We start from the raw sequence: 19,284 nt of genomic DNA, 5'->3' as shown, positions 1-19,284 counted from the left end.
AGGGTTTAATCTAGGCCGAAAACCGACCTAATGCAAACATACCTACTGTGAAAACCTGTTTCATACGATAAATACTGGGTTTATGACAACATACATAGCATCTGATTAAATACTAGGGACTAGAGTGCAATCATCATTCAATCCACTCAGTACTTTTTTCATACATTAGAGAATCAGATTTATGTATCAGGTTAATAGCGATCTATTTTGTCCTGACCTTTCTAATGAAATGGCGTTATGGGATTTAATAAATCAAATCATGAAATCGATGCGTGCAGAAATCACCTAGGTTACTGGGATATGACAAACGTTTCATTTATCTTCTACGGGCTTTGGTTGTTCGTCAGCGCGTGATATGGAACAGCAGGCCACTCCAGTGAAACGCATGCAGAAAAACACAGGCAACCTCCTACAAGACAAAAAAGCCTGTTGCCATGGCGGCGAGGCACTGCCTATGATATCGGCTCATATTGGTTTACACATAAAGAAGCTAGGAGATAATGATGATTATTTACAAAAGAGATGCTGGAGAAAACGGATTACCTCCTGTTGACATTTCTGATAGAATGAGGTTGTATGATTATGAAAGTGGGCGTATTAATATTATAACCTGGAATGAAGATCAAAGCTTTTCCCTAGATATGGAAAACAATAATAATAATAATAATACAATATATGTGTATGTATATCTATCCATCTATCTGTGTATATATATATATATATATATATATATATATATATATATATATATATATATATATATATATATATATATATATATATATAAATAAAAACTAATTTTTAGAAATCATGTGTTGTATTATGTTACAATGTTTTTACCTAATCAAAATAACCCAACTGCAGATAAGATTAAATGGAATGCAAAATGAAAAACATGATATATATAAATGAATATATAAATATATAAATGAATATATAAATGAATATATATATATATATATATATATATAAAATATAAAAATGTAAAATATATATATATTACTTCTTGAATATTGGTGTTTTATGTTGCATTTTTATCTGTAATTTCTAATTTTCTACAATTACATAAAACAAACAAAAAAATGTTATCCCAGGTCTTATTGCACCCCCCAATCCATACAAATTACAAAAAATGAAAATGTTGCCGCCATTCCAACGCAGCAATTCTCATTTTTCCATCTCTACATTCACTACAGAGTTCGCTACAAAAAAAGTGAGTTCAGGAACAGGGCTTGTGTCATGTTCTCCAGATCCGTTCCTTGTCATCTTAACCTATACATTCTTCTCATGCATTCCAGTCAGCCGATTAAAGAAGCCCATCCATTAAAAACACATGCTGTGTTCCAGGGTCACGACCCCTTATCTGTCCGTTTCCCTCACTGTAAGATCCCACAGAAAAGTGCTGGTTTCCTGTAACTCCAGTGAACAAACAGAAAATATAGCATTGTCCTGCTCTGTGAAAGCACGTGAGAGTCTGTCTAAAAGGCCACCGTCGCTTGTTTGGCGTCTTTGGGGCTTGTTTTGACACGGCGCCGAGTGCGCTGTCGGGTGTAACGGCGGCGTGAATTAAGTTTGTCAGAACGGTTTACTCAATTCACCCTCTGCGACTCCTTGAGACAAACCTGATTTTGTCGTCTGACGGCTCCGTTTTAATCCGCGCAGCAAGCGATGGGGCTTACTGTAAACCAGCCACGCACGTCGGAGCGATGCCTTGACCTTTGTGGGCCACCGTGTGTAAACAAGCGCATTTCTGTGAAAGGCAGGTGTGACGGGAGTCGTCGCATGCCAGTTCGACGGCGTTGTCAAAGAACAGGCCGCCGGTGGTCGTATGGCAAGACTGAATGCAGGGCATTGTGACAGGTGCGTGAATGGCTTCGCTTTTGAGTTCGTGAAAAGAGCGTGGTGGAAAACTGTTCGCCACATACAAGGCTTTCTTGAAAAAGCAGACCTAACGACAGAGGGCCAGTAGGGCCACAGATATCGAGTCTCATCACCCAATTTTTTAATTAATTAATTAATGAATCGACTTTAAATATCGTATTTATTTGTGCATTTTTTATTATTGCATATTAATACATTTCATAATCGCATAGCTAACCAAATAACAAACAAACAAGCAAATGTAAAGCAAAGAAACATGTTACAAGTTGTCATTTAAAAGTGTTTTGGCTATCTGAAAGCTTCCAGATGGCGCGATTTAAATGAATTTAATGTAACTTGCCATGCTAAAATGTAAAAAAAAAAATCAAACAAGCGCACAGCTAACCAAATAACAAACAAACAAGCAAATGTAAAGCAAAGAAACATGTTACAAGTTGTCATTTAAAGGTGTTTTGGCCAACATGACAAATACGCATTCATACCGTCATTGCATAATGCTAAATTATAATATTATATCCCAATTCCTGACTGACTGCTGCTATATATCAGTAGAGATATAGTCTAGACGAACGTGAAGTGTTTTATAATAATGATTCATTATATTTAGCGTCCATTTTATGAGCATTTAATATTGAGGGCATCAAAGTTTTACCTTTACCTGGTAATTAGTAACTTTAAGATGAGAAGTTTATTGGGAGAAGTAACCAGCAGCTATAACTAATGACTTTTTTCAAGTAACATGCCCAACAATGCACACGACATGCACAATCAACGGTCTAGACGGATGTTTTTCATTTAATTCATGACATACTATAAAAGTAAAGCAGTTCAGACGCATCGGTGCCCCACCTAGATATCTGTATTTCAATCAGCTGACTGTACTTTAGGCAATAATCTCTTTAGCGCAGTATGTTCTACAACCACACCTGATTTTCCCCTAATGCTCCGCTCCGGCGTGCCCTGATCCTGCAGGTTATAGCATGCACAAACCATGTCCGCACCTCCACCTTTCCTAAAGCTGACAGCCCGCTCGAATGAATGGGCAGATCATTTCGGTTCCTGCCTCCTACTCTCCACGTCCCAGTTTCACCGCGTTATACAACAGCAGCCGGCTGTCCGTCAGCATGTCCACACACACACACACACACACACACACACACACTCCGCGGTGCCCGCCAATTCTGTTCTGTTCAGTTTTTTGGCCGGAGTGACTCAGCGAAGGATCATGTTTTGCGTGAAACTGAGTGTTCCTCCAGGAGCTGAACGTTTCTGTAGATGCTCCAGTTCCCGTCTAACTGGAAATCGCGATTTTGGAGGAAATTCCTTTGATTCCTTCGGTAGTCTATAGGAAATGTATAACACTTAAAGGGATAGTCCACCCGAATATGAACGTTCTGTCATTGATTACTTACCCTTGTGTCCTTTCAAGCCCGTAAGCCCTTTGTTCATGTTCAAAACATAAATTATGATATTTTTTATAAAGGCACAGAAATTTAGTTTAGAAAAATTTGTACATTTTTACTGTCTGGGTACTAAGTATATATTGTGTACTGCCTAATATTTTTAAACGGTATGTGAAAAAGGACTTATTAACCAATCGTAAAGATGTCGAACAGTAGAATGGTACTTTGCCACATGTCCTCATCACACCGCATGCTATGAAATTCAGTTTAGTTCATGTTATTTTACATTTTATGACTCATTTTGTGTATAATAGACAAAGTAGGCTATTACTGAAGACCTAAACGTTAACTCGCTTATGCCACTTCAGAAATGTACAAGATGTTTCCCGTAGTCAATTAAATGCATTAGATATTGCAATAATTGTTGTCGGATGCTTATTTTATATTAAAAATAATATAAAATAATAAAAATGTATGGAATAAAAATGATACAAGCGTGGTAACTGGGACATTCTCTGGAGAATGTACAGAGTGAGATAAATTTCTGTCGGTCATGTGACCTTTTTCTCGAAATGCAGAATGCATTTATTTGTAAAACGTGCTAAGAAGCGCATTCTTCCTTTGCTTTCAGACTGTCTGAAATGCCATATTCACAAAGTCGAAAGGTGGCGTGTTCTAAAATAAGGAGGAAAAAAAAATGTCGTCTGAATGCAAAGATTTATGACAACATACACCTATCCGTCTTTTCTTGTCCCGTGCAGGATCGTGGACACGGTCACTTTTCACCCTAATCTACTCTCTGTCTCTTCTGGTACGGTCCCTAGAGTGTGTTAGTCCTTCCCGTCGGTGAAGCTGGGAATACTGGATGTCTGCCCAGAACATCAACCGCTCGCAGAGATCCCACATCTCCATAACCCTTCTGCCCGCCTGCCTGCCTTTCAAAAGTCCTTGATGCCTCAGAGGCACAAAAAGTGGCAGAGAAGGGCAAAGCACTGAGAGTTTGCTGGATAAATGTCTGTGTGCATGATGGAGCACTGGATATCATTGCTGTGGAACGAAGATCAGATCGGGCCGCCTCGATGCCTGACATGGAAGATAACAGACGAACTGAACAGATGGAGAACAGGTCCGGTCCTTCTGAACAATCATGTGTGATGACTGATCAGCTAGAGCTGTTACTCACCTCATCAGAATTCATCTGAAGTGAATCTGAAAGCTGCACATGTGCTGAAACCTGCACCGAAAACAACAAATGCACTAAAAAAATATATATATATATATATATATATATATATATATATATATATATATATATATATATATATATATATATATATATAGCAGAAACTCCTGATAATAAATAATAAGTAGACCAAGGTTAGAAAATAATTCAGAAATATTTTCAGAAACAGTTAACCTAAACCAGACTTTATTTGCTCTATATTATATTGTCCACAACAATATTCAAGGCCCTACAACTTTTTAATCACAATTTGTAGGCCAAGAAAAATATAGGTCTATATTTAATAAGTTGTCTGCTAAAATTGAAATGTACTATCAATTTTTAAATTAAAATTATTTGTACGCCATCCCTTGCTAGAAGGTTTTATTAATTTACATGGCTTTTCCCAGCTAGAAATCGCGTTTAACATTAGGCTTCCTCATACGAGTATCCATATACTAAAAAATGTATGTTGTGAAAATGTATGTGAATTAAAATGAGAAATGGATTTAAATCATTTTAAGTCATCTTGAGGTCCCCTTTGGAAGTTAGCCGAAGCGTTAAGGATAGAAAAACGGTGTTTGCTTCATTTCTGTTTTCTGTGACAGTGACAGAGCGTCAAGCTAACAATAATTAGCTTGTGTTTATCGAACCACACGCCCCGAAAAACGACTGAATCCTATGACTGTTAGAATTAATAATGATGACTACTAAATGACAGCACCCTGTTCTCGGATAACAAGGTAAAAAACTTTAGCATCAATGGCTCCATATACTAGCTTATTAATGAGCATGTGCATCACACGCGCAAATATGCGGCAAAAAAAATATATATATAAGGAGCGTCCTTCAAAACGCACACCATTATTCTGCCGTAGTTCGTTAAATTTTCAATTACAACTGCTGTTATAATTAATGTTACAGTAACAGATGACCGCATATCTTGCGTGAACCGTGTAAATGCGGTCTCTCTGCGTTAATAATCGTGATACTTGGCGTGCAGAGCGCAGCAACGCCCCCCTTCATGAATTCATCAGAACATCATAACCGCATTCGGTTTCGCGTGGTGCTTTTTGCGTTAAAAAGGACCGATTCGTTTCATTTGTGTGACTCAGCACAGGATCCACCAACATCTGTAACGCAATCGTACAACAAATCAGCCGCACTGAGCTATTGCGGCTAAGAATCCGTGTCCTTAAAGAGCCCTCATTCATTCAACTGGTCCCCGAAGAACACGGCGATGCTCTCATAACCTAGAAAGATGCCGAGCTACATCCCAAAATGCCGCCTACGAAGCCAGCTCGCCGCGTAGCGCATACATATTTTAAGATAGCGTTATCATACATTAAACGGACAAAAAAAGCCGGACCTGATGCGAGACTCGCCGTGTTTTAAAATCAAACCAGATCCCCCCGTTTGACCTTTTACTATTAACCATAAACGCACGAACAGCGTTATGAAGTGTCATGCGTGTGCTGTATAAAGCGAATCAGAGCGTTCGCATGCAAACAGGCGTCTTACCTGAATCGGGGTGAATCTTTAATACATTCCTCAAAATCCACCGTCATTTTTGCTGTTATTCCGTCTTTCAGTTAGAAATGTTGCATATCATTGCCGGTGGCTGTAATACGCCAAAAATGTGCAACGCGAGTGTATCCCTTCCCCCGGTAAAACAGTGACACTGTGACACACTGCTACAGATCTATGTGGATCAGTTTCAGCGCTGAGCGAGCTAAGGGACCGTCGTCAAACACGCGGCGGAAGAGCACAAGGGAGCGTCCTCCAAAAGACATCCTTTTTACTGTTGTTCATCACATGCACCAAATCTCTGTGTAGATTTGGAATATTTGATGTGCGTGTGTGTCTTTTTAAAATTTTTTTAACACTTTTTAGTTTGCTAATATATTTCATTCGTTTACAAACAATAAGCCTATGTTTTAAAGCGTTTATTATTCTTTGTTAAGGTTATCTAATTTTAGTTCAGGGTACGCAATGCTGCAAATAATGCTGGTAGACTTATATGATTTATTTTTAATGTTCACTTTAACACACACACACACACACACACACACACACACACACACACACACACACACACACACACACACAATTAATATTAAATGGTGATATATTTAAGATGTTTGGAATCTGTAGAACTGTAGAATACATTGTTAAGTCTATATATATATATATATATATATATATATATATATATATATATATATATATATATATATATATATATATATATATATATATATATATATATATATATGTGTGTGTGTGTGTGTGTGTGTATATATATATATATATATATATATATATATATATATATATATATATATATATATATATATATATATATATATATATATAATTGCTTTTCACATTCAGGTACTGCAGCCAAATTAATATTACATTTATGTAAAAATGTAAAAATAAATAAATAAAAAAAAAAACCGTAATCCTTTTCTATTAAACAATGTTTGTGTCCAAGACTGTTGAAATACCTTCCCGAAATTTTTTTTAAATATTCTACTAAAATGCAGTTAAAACATTAAAATAGTCTACTAATAGGCTACATTAGGCAAAATTGCCATTTGATATCACTATCTATATAAAATATTTATTTATACATTTATTTAATTATTTTCAATGTTTTAACAGTGTTCACTATAAGAATGTTGATTGTGGATTTTATTAAAATTGCGTTAAAAAGTGACACAAAATAGAAGAGCTTTGAGTTTGGTCCGCCTCTTTCAATCATCATTACGTCGATGCCTACGTCACGTCTCTCCCTGCTCCCGCGATTGTGGAAGTGGATTTTTTGAAATGCTTTTGTCGTCCACCGATACTGCCTTTACTCTTCCAACACATACAAAATAATTATTTTCAAACCAAAACAAAACATTGTACACGTATTATTAATCTTTGCAAAGTAAACGGAACTGAAGTCTGAAATGATATATGTTTAAATATTTTGACATTTTAACGGTTGTTTTTAAAGCAGGCATTGCATTGGCTTCTAAATGTCAGACAGCGGTGGGTTTTATTTTCAGGCGCACACAGCACTCACATGGCTGTATTTTATGTAGATCCTGAGTGGTGTTGTGTGTCTTACATTATTATTAGGCATATACAACATATTGTATTGACTTCAGCTGGATGCATGCGTTACTGCTTTTGACAAACATTAAGCGAATAGTTCAGGAAACATGCGAAATTCTGTCACCCGCTATTTAATCTTTTTCCAGTATACAGGGACCAAATACTGGTGTGTTTCTATGACAACCACACTAACGCTTCCTTCTATTGATCTGCTATAACACCACATACATGCGGTAAATGCATGTTTGTTCTTCTCTCCTCAGTGGCGTGATGAAAATACCAGCAGATCGAGCAGTACAGGGAGTTGGGAATCATTTAGAGGTCAGTCTCTGCCTGTCAATTCAAAACAATTGCTGTATGTTTCAAAATAGTTTTTCCATGTGCAATTATTTGGTTGTTTCGCTAAGAAAATGTGTTTTAACACTAAAATCAAACCGCGGCGTGTGGTTGTTCCAGTTCTTTATTTCACTCATTTGCATTCAAGTCTCTGGTGCTTGCCTCGAAACATCTGCCATCCTCTTCAACACAGTTTCTGCTCATTAAATAGCATTTCTTTGGAAAAGGAGTATAAATATGTTGCGGTAGAATCCTTTTGTGTGATGCTTTTCTGTTGGCAGGACGGATAGTGTTTTTGCATGGCTTGCGTGGTCTCTGTGGAGGTACTTTTGGCAAATATTTTAGGTAGTAAAGCCTGAAAAATTAAATCAAAGTGATTTTTAAAAAGAAGTTAAACAGTTTGTATATCTAAAACGACAACGATAATAATAAGACATATTAATATATAAATAATAATAAATTTTATTAGTAGTAATAGTATTACTACTACTAATTATTATTTTTGTAACATAAGTAATATTTAAAATGTAAAAAAATATTTTGTTTTTATCATTTATTTATTTATATATTATATATATATATATATATATATATATATATATATATATATATATATATATATATATACTATTACACTATTACATCAAAACCTATCTCCTATAATATGTCTTAGTAGGATAACATACAGCACATGCTTTGTTTTATAATTAATAATAATTATAATTAATGATTGAATGAGAGATATGAATACACTTCTTCAAATCTGTTTTGTGTGTAGAGTGCAGTGGGGAAACTCAAGCCGGTGAATAAGTTTTCAGTGGTCATCTCCAGCAGAACGGACTCTGGTGTGCATGCTTTGTGTAACTCGGCACATGTGGATATCCAGCGGAGTGGAGACAAGCCCCCGCTGCCCGAGCATGTCCTGGTCGATGCCTTAAACTTCCACTTGAAAGAAGAAGCTATAAGGTGGGACTCTTTTAAGAGTTTTGATTTCCCCAATTTTTTCCCCTCAAACAAATTAAAACCTTTATTCAGAAAAGATACGTTAAAGGGTTAAAAAATTTGGTCATTAATTACCCTCATGCCGTTTCAAACCCATAATTCATCTTTGTTCATCTTCGGAACACGAAGATATTTTGATGAATTCGGAGAGCCATCCGACTACCCATAGACAGAAAAACACGCACAGCTTGGAATTCAGATAGTGTTTTTTCGCTCTCATTGAGTTAAATAAATGCACGACCGTTTTCACTCTGCATCGAAAACATATATATGAACGTACTGTTGCACCTCTGACAGCTTTTAAGGATTATTCGGCGGCGTTTGTATGAGCCATTTGACTAGTTGAGCATTAAAAACAGTTACGCTCACCTTTGCTGAACTCCTATTACAAAGCAAAAACAAACGTTTCTCTTAGTTAACGTACGCCATCTCATCATCTCACTGTCTGAAGCATGAGCGTCTGTCATAGGGTAAAAGCATGCAGTCTCATAAATAATTGAACAGGCACCGACATGTCATTGATGTACTATAGCAAAGTCATGTCACTCGGCGGCCATCTTTGAAACGCCTCTCAAGTGCAGCTCCCGTCTCTTTGTATTGGGGAACAACCAAATTCTCCCAAACTGTTCACTAAGCTTCCGATTAAATTTCTTATTAGAAATCGCCAGTGACATCTGACAACAGCTGTGCAATAATTGTTGTGAATAGCGTTATAAAAAGCTAATTAGCCCTAGGCGAAGGAATGCTGACTGTTTCCATAGCAACAGCTGATGAGGCGACGCGCTGGCTTTACAGATCAGCGATTGGCTGTTTTATTTAGAAGGCATGGCTGCTTGCGATTGATCGGCGTGCTTTTTAAGCGTTGCATTTTTGCCCATTCAAAACCATACGAGTTACACGTCTTGGGTACTCTACAGTCTTTGACTAAAGTCCGTTGCCACGTCGTAATTTGCAACATCACCACAATTTTAAACCAGGAGGATGAAAATAGCACAAAAAAGCTTTCTCCAGCAGTTAAAATGATCGGATTTAAGCATCGTCGTCTATGTGCAACACAAACATCTCAGAAAGAGTAATCTGGGGTTTCATGGCCCTTTAAGAAGCTTTTTAAACAGTTACACTCTGTAGTAGGTCAGAAGAGGGCTGAATCACATCTGCTGCAGTCTTTGGAGGTCGCTTAGTTGTGAAAGATCAGGGCCAGTTATCTGAAAATTCAGTTCCCTGAAGGGGTAATTCGTGGGGAATTACTAGGATCCCCAGTCGCTGTTGTGAGGGACATAATCCCATGTTGCTCCAGGGGGACCTAGCTTGTATTAAATGCTGTGTAAATTGCATTTACAAAGTCACCTTGACACATCCTCTGTAGTGAGGTTAAACTGAGATGTCGCTTCTTCATCTACATTATTGTACTTAATGTAGTAATTACAACAGCTAGGCGCTAACCCTCTTAACCGAACCCTACTTCATGTAGTTACCTTATATTACTAGTACTTTCTTGAGTAAGTACATGTGCTGTAAAATAAAGTGCAACCACTCATAGTGTATTTGATAATGCGATCATTTCATCGGTCGGTTATAAATTAGTTTGCCACATATCCCACAGGAAGAGCAATTTCAGAGGAATTTAATGAAACGCATTTCAAAAATAGTTAATGTAGCTAATATTAAATGCAGTTCTAATAAACAAAATGATTTGGCGTTATTGTGTTATTTCATCATGAAATACGCTAATTTATTAACATATAATGAAACGTATGCGTTAACATTTCAGACACAAAACAAATGCAAATTGAAAAGCTGTATTAAACTTGAAACCCCTCTTCATCTTTGTCCCATTATTTAAAAAAACAAAAATCTAATAGTTATATTACAATCAATTCAGTTCTCTGCTTTTTGTTAGTTTTTTCCTAGAAGGCTAAAAAAAGTTTTATAATTTTTTTTATAGCATTAACTGCTTTAGTACTGTTTTCATTTAACATTTGACTTGTATGTCCCAGAACCGTGTATATAGACGGCGTATATATAGAGTATATAGTGTGTGTTTTATTTCATGTTCCTGTTAGCAGCGATTAGCGACTGCTGGTAAATCATTGATACACACCGACAGACTCCTCCGGGAGCCTGAGCATGTCTTCTTTATCTGGTGTCGTGAGTGCTGAGCAGAGCAGCAAACTGCAGGAAATTAGCCCTAAAATCTCCCATCAGCCCCGCAGAGATGCTGTCAGAGTGGTGCTTTTAGCTGGAGATGTGCGCTGGCAGCTGTGCCCTTTTCTGTCTGGGTTTCCTACGTTTAGCATCCTCGACGGCGAAGAAAAATACCGTCATTTAGGGAGATTTCATTGTTCTGTATTTTTAAAAAAGCAAAGCTGAACTTTCGTCATTACTTCAGCCGCTGCTCAAGAAACACGTCTGATTATTATTGATGTTGAAAACGCTTGTGCTGCTTTTTGTGGAAAGCGTCACGCCGTTTTTTTACATGAATAGAAAGTTCAAAAGAACAGCGTTTATTTGAAATATAAATCTGTCGTAACATTATAAATGTATTTAATGTCATATTTGATGCATTTTATATGAATGAAACGTTAAATTTAAGAAAGAAAGTGACCAAATTGTCTCAGATATTTAAAATATGAGGTTGAAAAAGACCTGATTCATATTTTAATCATTAACATATTTGTTATATTAAATTCCTGTAAAATTTAGTTGTGCAATTATATTTAATTATAGGTTTGACAAAGTTTTTAACATTTCTATCTATCTATCTAATATCTGATCTGTCATTACTGTAATACAATATTTAGACAAAATTATGGGTTTGACAATGCATTTTTAGCATTTCAGTCTATCTGTTATTTTCTTTTATCATAATAAACGCATTAGGTCTCCTATACTCCTCATCACAGTAAGTGTCTTGGTTATGAACATGAACTTGATCATCTTTTGAGATGCTATAATTTAACGTAACATTTCATACGCTTATTGGATATCCATATTGTGCCTCTCGTGAATGATGACGAGGCCCTCTGTCATGTGCTTTAGGCAGGTCTCGTGGGATTGTATTGCATAAATGTTTAATGAGGAACTGAGGCATTTCGTTATCAACAGTTTAATCAATAATGCCACTTAGTCAGATGAGGACCACCATCCTAACAGCTGACAGCGTTTGGAGCCTATTATACCTATAGGATAGTTTTATATTTATTCAACTCATTATTTTTTTATTTAAATAGTATTTTTACTTAAACATGATATTGAATATGTAAACTAGTTTTTAATCAGTGTTATCAGACTGACTAGAGGGCCTCAGCACACTTCCAAGGGAGGCACAGAAAGGCTTAAAATCTTCAAAATTATTTTAATAAACAACGTTTAATAAATTAAAACATTTGTCTCCTCCACGTCGACCTTTAGAACCAGTTTGGAGAGTAACACATACAAGAAGACAAATCGTCGAATGGTCATTATTTTTGTTTTCTTTGCACATAAAATTAATAGCAACTTAAAATGGTTGAAGCCCTGATGTCACATGGATTATCAGAACAATCCCCTTTCTATACATACGACAAACTATGGAGGTTTTAGATTTCATCGAAAATATCTTAATTTGTGTTCCGAAGATGAACGACTTATGAATGATTAATGTGTTATGGCACTGAAACAAAATAAAATAATAAAATCTAAAATGACTTCTAATGAATATAAATGTAGACTTTTATGTGTAATCTTAGGTGTTAACAAATGTACATACATATTTGATAGAGTAAAATGTATAAAAACTTAAACCTTTTATTATTAGTTATTGTAAATTCCTTGTTTAATAAAAGGAGAAAACAGTGAAGAACATACATTTTTAAATTGTGGTATTTAATTTATATAATACTTAATATTAATAATAATTCTTTTAAATTATTGCAATTTTATTAAAATATTTGATTTATAAGAAATTGCAGTTATATTGCAATTATATTACAATATTTATATATATATATAATATATATATATATATATATATATATATATATATATATATATATATATATATATATATATATATATATATATATGTATGTATGTATATATGTATATATATATATATATATATATATATATATATATATATATATATATATATATATATATATATGTATGTATATATATGTATGTATGTGTGTGTGTGTGTGTGTGTGTGTGTGTATGTATATGTGGTATTGTATGAGAAAAATAGAAGAAGTCTAAGACAAAATTTTGGCAAAACCAATGGCTTCATCACTGCATCAAAATTTCCTTTACTTGAGTAAGTTGTGTTAAAGAGATGAATTGAACGCATTTCCATGTTGCTCTTGTGTTCTGTCCTCAACCACGAGTATAAACCAGATTTGTTTGTTATGATATCAAGCTGCATTTCAAAGATGATTGACTTTTGTTTGTCTTGCATGGTAGCAACCAGTGTTACGGTGTTTCCTTCGGCGTCCTGTCTAGACTAACTCGAACCTCTTTGGAAAGAGATTGGCGGTTGAGTTTATATGTACATTACCAGATTTGAATCAGTGTCTGCTATTCTGTCTTTATTTCCCAGAATCACCAGGGCTTACCGTGTCCACAGTGACTTCCACGCACGCCACAGGGCCGTCTCGCGCACATACGTATACCGCTTTGCTATGGGTCTCAGATATGCCACAGAAATGACAGTAATGGAGAACGACCTATGCTGGGCGATACAAAACAAGTGAGTGCCGCCCCCTCTGTTCCGCACATGCTTTAAAACCGGAAAAAGCCACACATGAATTATACACACTCGCAAACGAGGGCAAGCAAATGATTAGTGCTTATCTAGGCCAACACAGAAACCAGAGAAGGAATGGATGCATTGTAAGTTTGCAACAGCGGCGCGTGCCTCGGATGTCTTTTTGAAGCCGAGGAACGTCGCAGCGAGAGGCTCGTCTCCAAGGGTGACGCGCGAACATTAATGCTATTTTTTCCACCCTCTTCATTTTTAGCCAGAAAGTAGGCCAAGATAAGCTCGGGGCTCGCTGTGACGCAGAACAACACCCACAGTCGTCTTATGTCTGCTTCATGCACACGCATTCCAGCTGCTTTTCCATCTCGTTCAGTAGAACCTCCGCTCCACGCACAGAAACTGGATTAGTTCCTTTAAAATGGGTGTTCACTCGTCTGAACGTTCCTTGACCTGTGTGGCTTTATGTCTTCATTTGTTTCTTCCGAGATTTTTTTTACTGGTGATAAATTCATTGAGTCTGTTGGAAATACAAAAAATAAGCAACATAGCGAATTGTCAGGTTGAATATTTGAATGTTTTTTGCTTATTAGCTGCTGAAGATCATCCGTGAAGTCAGCTCCATTGATTGTTAGCACTTGACTTGACTTATATAGGGCATTATAGGTTCTTTCAGAGCAAAAATATACGAATATCACGATTGGGATCAGTAAGATTAGAAAGAAATTGATGATTTTAATCAGCATTAAAGGGTAACTCCACCCTAAAATGATTTTTTTTCATTAATCACTTAACCCCATGGTGTTCCAAACCTGTTAAACTCTGTTCGTCTTCGGAGCGCAATTTAAGATATTTTGCATGAAAACCGGGGGGCTTGTGACTGTCCCATTGACTGCCAAGCAACTACCACTGTAAACTCCAAAAAGTAGAACAGACGTCATCTGAAGTTAGTTTGAATTGGATCGCCTTTGTCGCTTGCGGAAACACAATGGTGGCGTGCAGATAAAGTTAGAAGCATATTGGTTTGTCTAGCTTGAACATTACTCTTTTTAAACACTACGACATTCACGGGCCAGTTCATTTCAGATTTTGTTGCTGCTTTGAAATATGCATTTTAATTGTGAGTTTAATTGTGGGAAGTTTTTGAGATTTCAGGGTTCCACCTTTCTTTTAGGAAGCCCTTGATTTAGAAAGCACTTGATTTGACAAACGTGGCCTCTGACTTTCCTTGAAAGGGACCTTCAGTAAATGGAATATGTAGCTATTGTATGCGCCAAAAGTACTTATTTTTTTTCACATATGGCAAAAATCATTAGGATATGAAGTTAAGGTCATAAGGTCTTCATTTGGGCAGCTTTAAAGGTGATTTTCTCAATATTTAAATTTTACGCAACCTCAAATAGTTGTATCTTAACCAAATATTGTCTAATCTTAACAAAGGTACATCAGTGGGAAGCTTGTTTATTCAGGTTTGAGATAATGTATAAATGTCAGTTTTAAAAATTTGACTGTGATGAAGTGATAGTGCTTTCGACTGCAGTTACTGCAGAGTTTGATACTCCTTGGTGCCCGCAGGACTCTCGATATCAACGCAATGCAAGAGGCTGCATCACTGCTGTTAGGAACCCACGACTTCAGCACCTTCCGTGCCTCGAGCGCAGATATGCACTTGAAGAACCCAGTGAAGACCCTAGATCAGATCCAGCTGGAACCTGGGGTCTCGTTCAGCCAGAGACACTTTTACAGGTAGGAATACGTCTTGCTAGAGATTAGAGGAAGCCTAGTTTAATATGGGGGTTCATCACGACGGACATTTATCAGTTTACCTGCCATAGTGAATTTAACATGAGGCATTCATTTCATAAAATGATTCATTTTACTCTACATTCTCTGTTAACTAAATACATAGTATCAGATTAATTGGCCTGGTCGATATAATGGTCGGTCACAAATCAGTAATATATTTCTAAAATGAATAATTAAGTGCAGTTTATCCCACAATTCACATGATTTAATTATGTCATTTGGTTAATGCATTTCATTGCCACTTTTCTACAGCGTGTTGACGGATTAAGTGAGCAAATGTGGAGTCACGAGAGCATATAAATAGCCTCAGATTTCCTAGAAGGATATATGGCTGAACATCAAGGCCAGAGCTTGTCCAATCGCCGATTAATGGATCCGCAATTACAACAAGCTGTCAATAGCTGCTGATATAAATTCCTTATCCAGCCATAAACCCTCTCGGCTGTTAATAACCCTAATTATAGCTTCACGCAGTAAACCTTATGCTCTTGAACCACTGATCGTTGCCAGCTAAAAGAATGTGTACGTGATTTAACATGAAGTAGATGAAGTAGTAAATGCAAACGCACTGTATGAAAGGCGAAGCAGTTTATAGCACAATGGATGTCCGGTCTTTGAGGCTGGTGTTTCATCAGTCGTCTCTTCAGTTGTGCAGTGAGACTGTTGCTAGGCAACAGATGTCGGAGCGAAGCACGATGTTGACAAAAGCGGGCTGCTTATTCTTTTTCGTCCTCGACTGAGGGACAGACACTGCAGCTTGTCAGACGAGGTAAAGAATGGCTGTTTTTTAATACTGTCCACATCAGCGTTCTGAAGAAAACAATATTATAGTCACAAAAACTATAGATTTGAGATGCATCCTGCACACTATCGCTAATAGCTTTTATTCAGCAAAGATGCATTAAAATGATCCAAAAGTAACAGTCAAGACATTTCTATTTAAAATAAATGCTGTTCTCTTGAACTTTTTATTCATTTAAAAAAAAACCCTTGGAATTATTGTATTATGGGTTTCACAAAAATGAGAAGTTTTCATAATTATAATAATCAGAAATGCTTCTTTAGCAGCAAATCAGCATATTAAAATGATTTCTGAAAGATCACGTGACTGGAGTAATGCTGCTGAAATTTCAGATTTGCATCAATGGTATAAATTACATTTTAAAGTATATTACAGTAGAAAATAGATATGCAACGTTGGACATACGTAAGAGACTTCTTACAAAAGCATTAAAAAAAATGCTTTGTGAATATAATATATATGAATTCTTTTTATTTTAACTCTTAATTTTAGTGTTATAACAGTCATATAAACAATAATTATTTTTTCAAAATTGGTTTTATCTGTTAAAAATATGGTCAAACTGGAATTTTCTAATCTTGTCGACAGTTATGTTTGTGGCCATGTTATACATATATAATGTTTTATTTTTTTATAAAAAAATAGGATAGTCAACATTGGACGTCAGCAAAACCCTAATAATTCACAACATTTTTTATAATAGTGCTCTCATTATAACGCTATGCATACTCTATTTATGAATGTATTAATTTGAGCTCCGCTAAAGAGATAATCACATACTACAGTGAAGCGCTTTACTGCAGCGTAACTCAATTAAATGCATTTTATATGACATAATATATACACAATATATATGTACAATGGCTGAAATGTGTTGAAAAAAAGGTTACTCTGCTTTTATCAGCTTGACTTTTCTTAAAATATTATTAATAAAGCTTCTTTTTTTTCTCAGGTTTTTATGTACAGCATTATCTTAATAGACCGTGTATTAACCTATTGGGAGAAAACTGGTAGTTTTATGTGAAATTAGACATTTAGGCACCCTCATATAGCCAAAATGGCAAAATCATAACTAGGTTTGGGAATCGAATCAGGCTCCTCCTATCGAATTATCAAATCTTCAGACTATTGTTTGAAACCAACACACACTGGGATCCCTTCGACAGATCATTTTGGGTTTTTCACATGCAGCTCTAAGCTGTCAGGACACACACACTCACACACACTCACACACACACACACATACTCTCACACACACACACACACACACACACACACACACACACACTCACACACACTCACACACACACACACACACTCACACACACACACACACACACACACACACACCATCTGCTCTGTTTCACACTAATGTCAAGATCTGCAGGGGATCAACTGCATTTATCATCCACACACACGCACACACACGTTTGTGGTTTATGGGGACTCTCTATAGCCATAATGGTTATTATACTGTACAAACTGTATTCTCAGTCTCCCCACACCTAACCCTTACTATTACAGGAACCTACTAGCATGTTTTTCATTTTATAAAACACTGTTTTTATGGTTTTTAAGCCTTTTTTTGTTTTAAGACAGAAAATGTCCTCGTAAACCGTGTTTATGTTGTAGCACCCATGTCATTATACACACTCGTGTCCTCATAAATCATACGTACCAGCACACACACTGAACGTCTGCATCGAACCCTGATCAAATGCAAAACAAGTGTTTTCGTGGTCCTATATAGACCAATATCATTTTTAGAAAAATGTATAGATAAATAGAATTTTTGAAAAGGAATACGTTAGATATGAAATGTTTGTTTAGTCACAGTAAATGAGATCTGATGTTTCTCCACAATAGGCTAATATTCATTAAAAGGATCACATGGCCACTGAAAGTAGAAAAATATGGTTATATGGGAAAAAAACAAGTTTATGAGGTAACCCTGCGGATTATTTTTTTGTGAAACAAGATATGCTTATATAAAGGGTCAAGGTCTGGCTAGTTAGCATTAGCCTAACAGATGTTAGGATTAATCACAATGCTAGTTAACATCTTTCTCTTGGTGTCGGACATGAAAACATAAGGATGTGTCTCTTAATTTGCCTAAATAATAATAAATAAATAAATAAATAAATTAAAAAAAATATATATATATATATATATATATATATATATATATATATATATATATTTGGTTTTTTTATTATTAATTTATTTTTAATGTATCTTTTTTCTTGCATCGGCTTATACAGAAAGTGACCTTTTAAAATTCTTTAAAAGTATCTTTATTACTAAATGGAGTTGTTCTTTCTTATTAACAAAAGAGATCGCTTGAGATTTCTTGTGGATATTAGCAGTGGCGCCTGCTGTATTTCTGTCAACTGAACCAGCCATGCCATCAATTATGAATTCATTTGCTTCTTTTGCATGCCAAAGTCAATAAATCGTGCTACGAGCACTTCCGCTATAACAATTCGTTTGTTCAATTAATCTAACAGTACACATTCATGTAGGTTAAACATTTAAACTAACATTGTGACACGCTCGAGCTGTTTCATGTCTATAGATTTTATTTTAGGCAAATCATGATGATTTGAGCACCATCAGAAGAAATCATGCAGGTGCCCATATTGGAAAACGAGGGAAGTAGCCCACATAGCCTAATAGCCTAATTAATTAATCTGACATTCAAACACATCACAAATATAATTGATTTTGTGTCGAATGAGAGACCTAACATTAGTTTGTTTCGTTTTAGCCTAAATGAATTAGTCGTGGCTTGTCATTTCTATAGGCTAGCTGTAGCTTCTTACATACTGATAAATTAAAATGATTTGTTGAGAAGCGGAGAAAATAAGATTTACAGCGTTTATTATAATCTTCGCATTGGCATTAGGCCTATTTCTGCATGAAATAATAAAATGTGACTGATAAAAACACATTTTTATACAGGCTATGAGTAGCGTATTTGAACTATGCA

General features: G+C 35.8%; 2 protein-coding genes across 4 annotated transcripts in view; one reads left to right on the top strand and one right to left on the bottom strand.

Annotated features, from left to right (window-relative positions):
* Positions 1-6,231, bottom strand: part of acap3b (ArfGAP with coiled-coil, ankyrin repeat and PH domains 3b) — a 55,774-nt gene extending 49,543 nt beyond the window's left edge. The window contains exon 1 of one of the 2 annotated variants that reach the window (XM_043252380.1): positions 6,028-6,231. In XM_043252380.1, coding sequence (XP_043108315.1) covers positions 6,028-6,074 — 47 coding nt within the window. In that variant the 5' untranslated portion in view covers positions 6,075-6,231. The remainder of the gene's footprint in view (positions 1-6,027) is intronic. The other variant, XM_043252381.1, reaches the window with a different exon arrangement.
* A 1,320-nt stretch (positions 6,232-7,551) lies between these two features.
* Positions 7,552-19,284, top strand: part of pusl1 (pseudouridine synthase like 1) — a 13,102-nt gene continuing 1,369 nt past the window's right edge. Inside the window, exons 1-5 of one of the 2 annotated variants that reach the window (XM_043252007.1) lie at positions 7,552-7,780; positions 7,878-7,935; positions 8,729-8,916; positions 13,529-13,678; positions 15,263-15,433. In XM_043252007.1, the coding sequence (XP_043107942.1) occupies positions 7,722-7,780; positions 7,878-7,935; positions 8,729-8,916; positions 13,529-13,678; positions 15,263-15,433 (626 nt within the window). In that variant the 5' untranslated portion in view covers positions 7,552-7,721. The remainder of the gene's footprint in view (positions 7,781-7,877; positions 7,936-8,728; positions 8,917-13,528; positions 13,679-15,262; positions 15,434-19,284) is intronic. The other variant, XM_043252008.1, reaches the window with a different exon arrangement.

This window comes from Puntigrus tetrazona, chromosome 11 (genome assembly GCF_018831695.1).
Source record: "Puntigrus tetrazona isolate hp1 chromosome 11, ASM1883169v1, whole genome shotgun sequence".
NCBI classification, from domain to species: Eukaryota; Metazoa; Chordata; class Actinopteri; order Cypriniformes; family Cyprinidae; genus Puntigrus; species Puntigrus tetrazona.
This window is presented reverse-complemented; position numbering and strand designations above follow the sequence as displayed.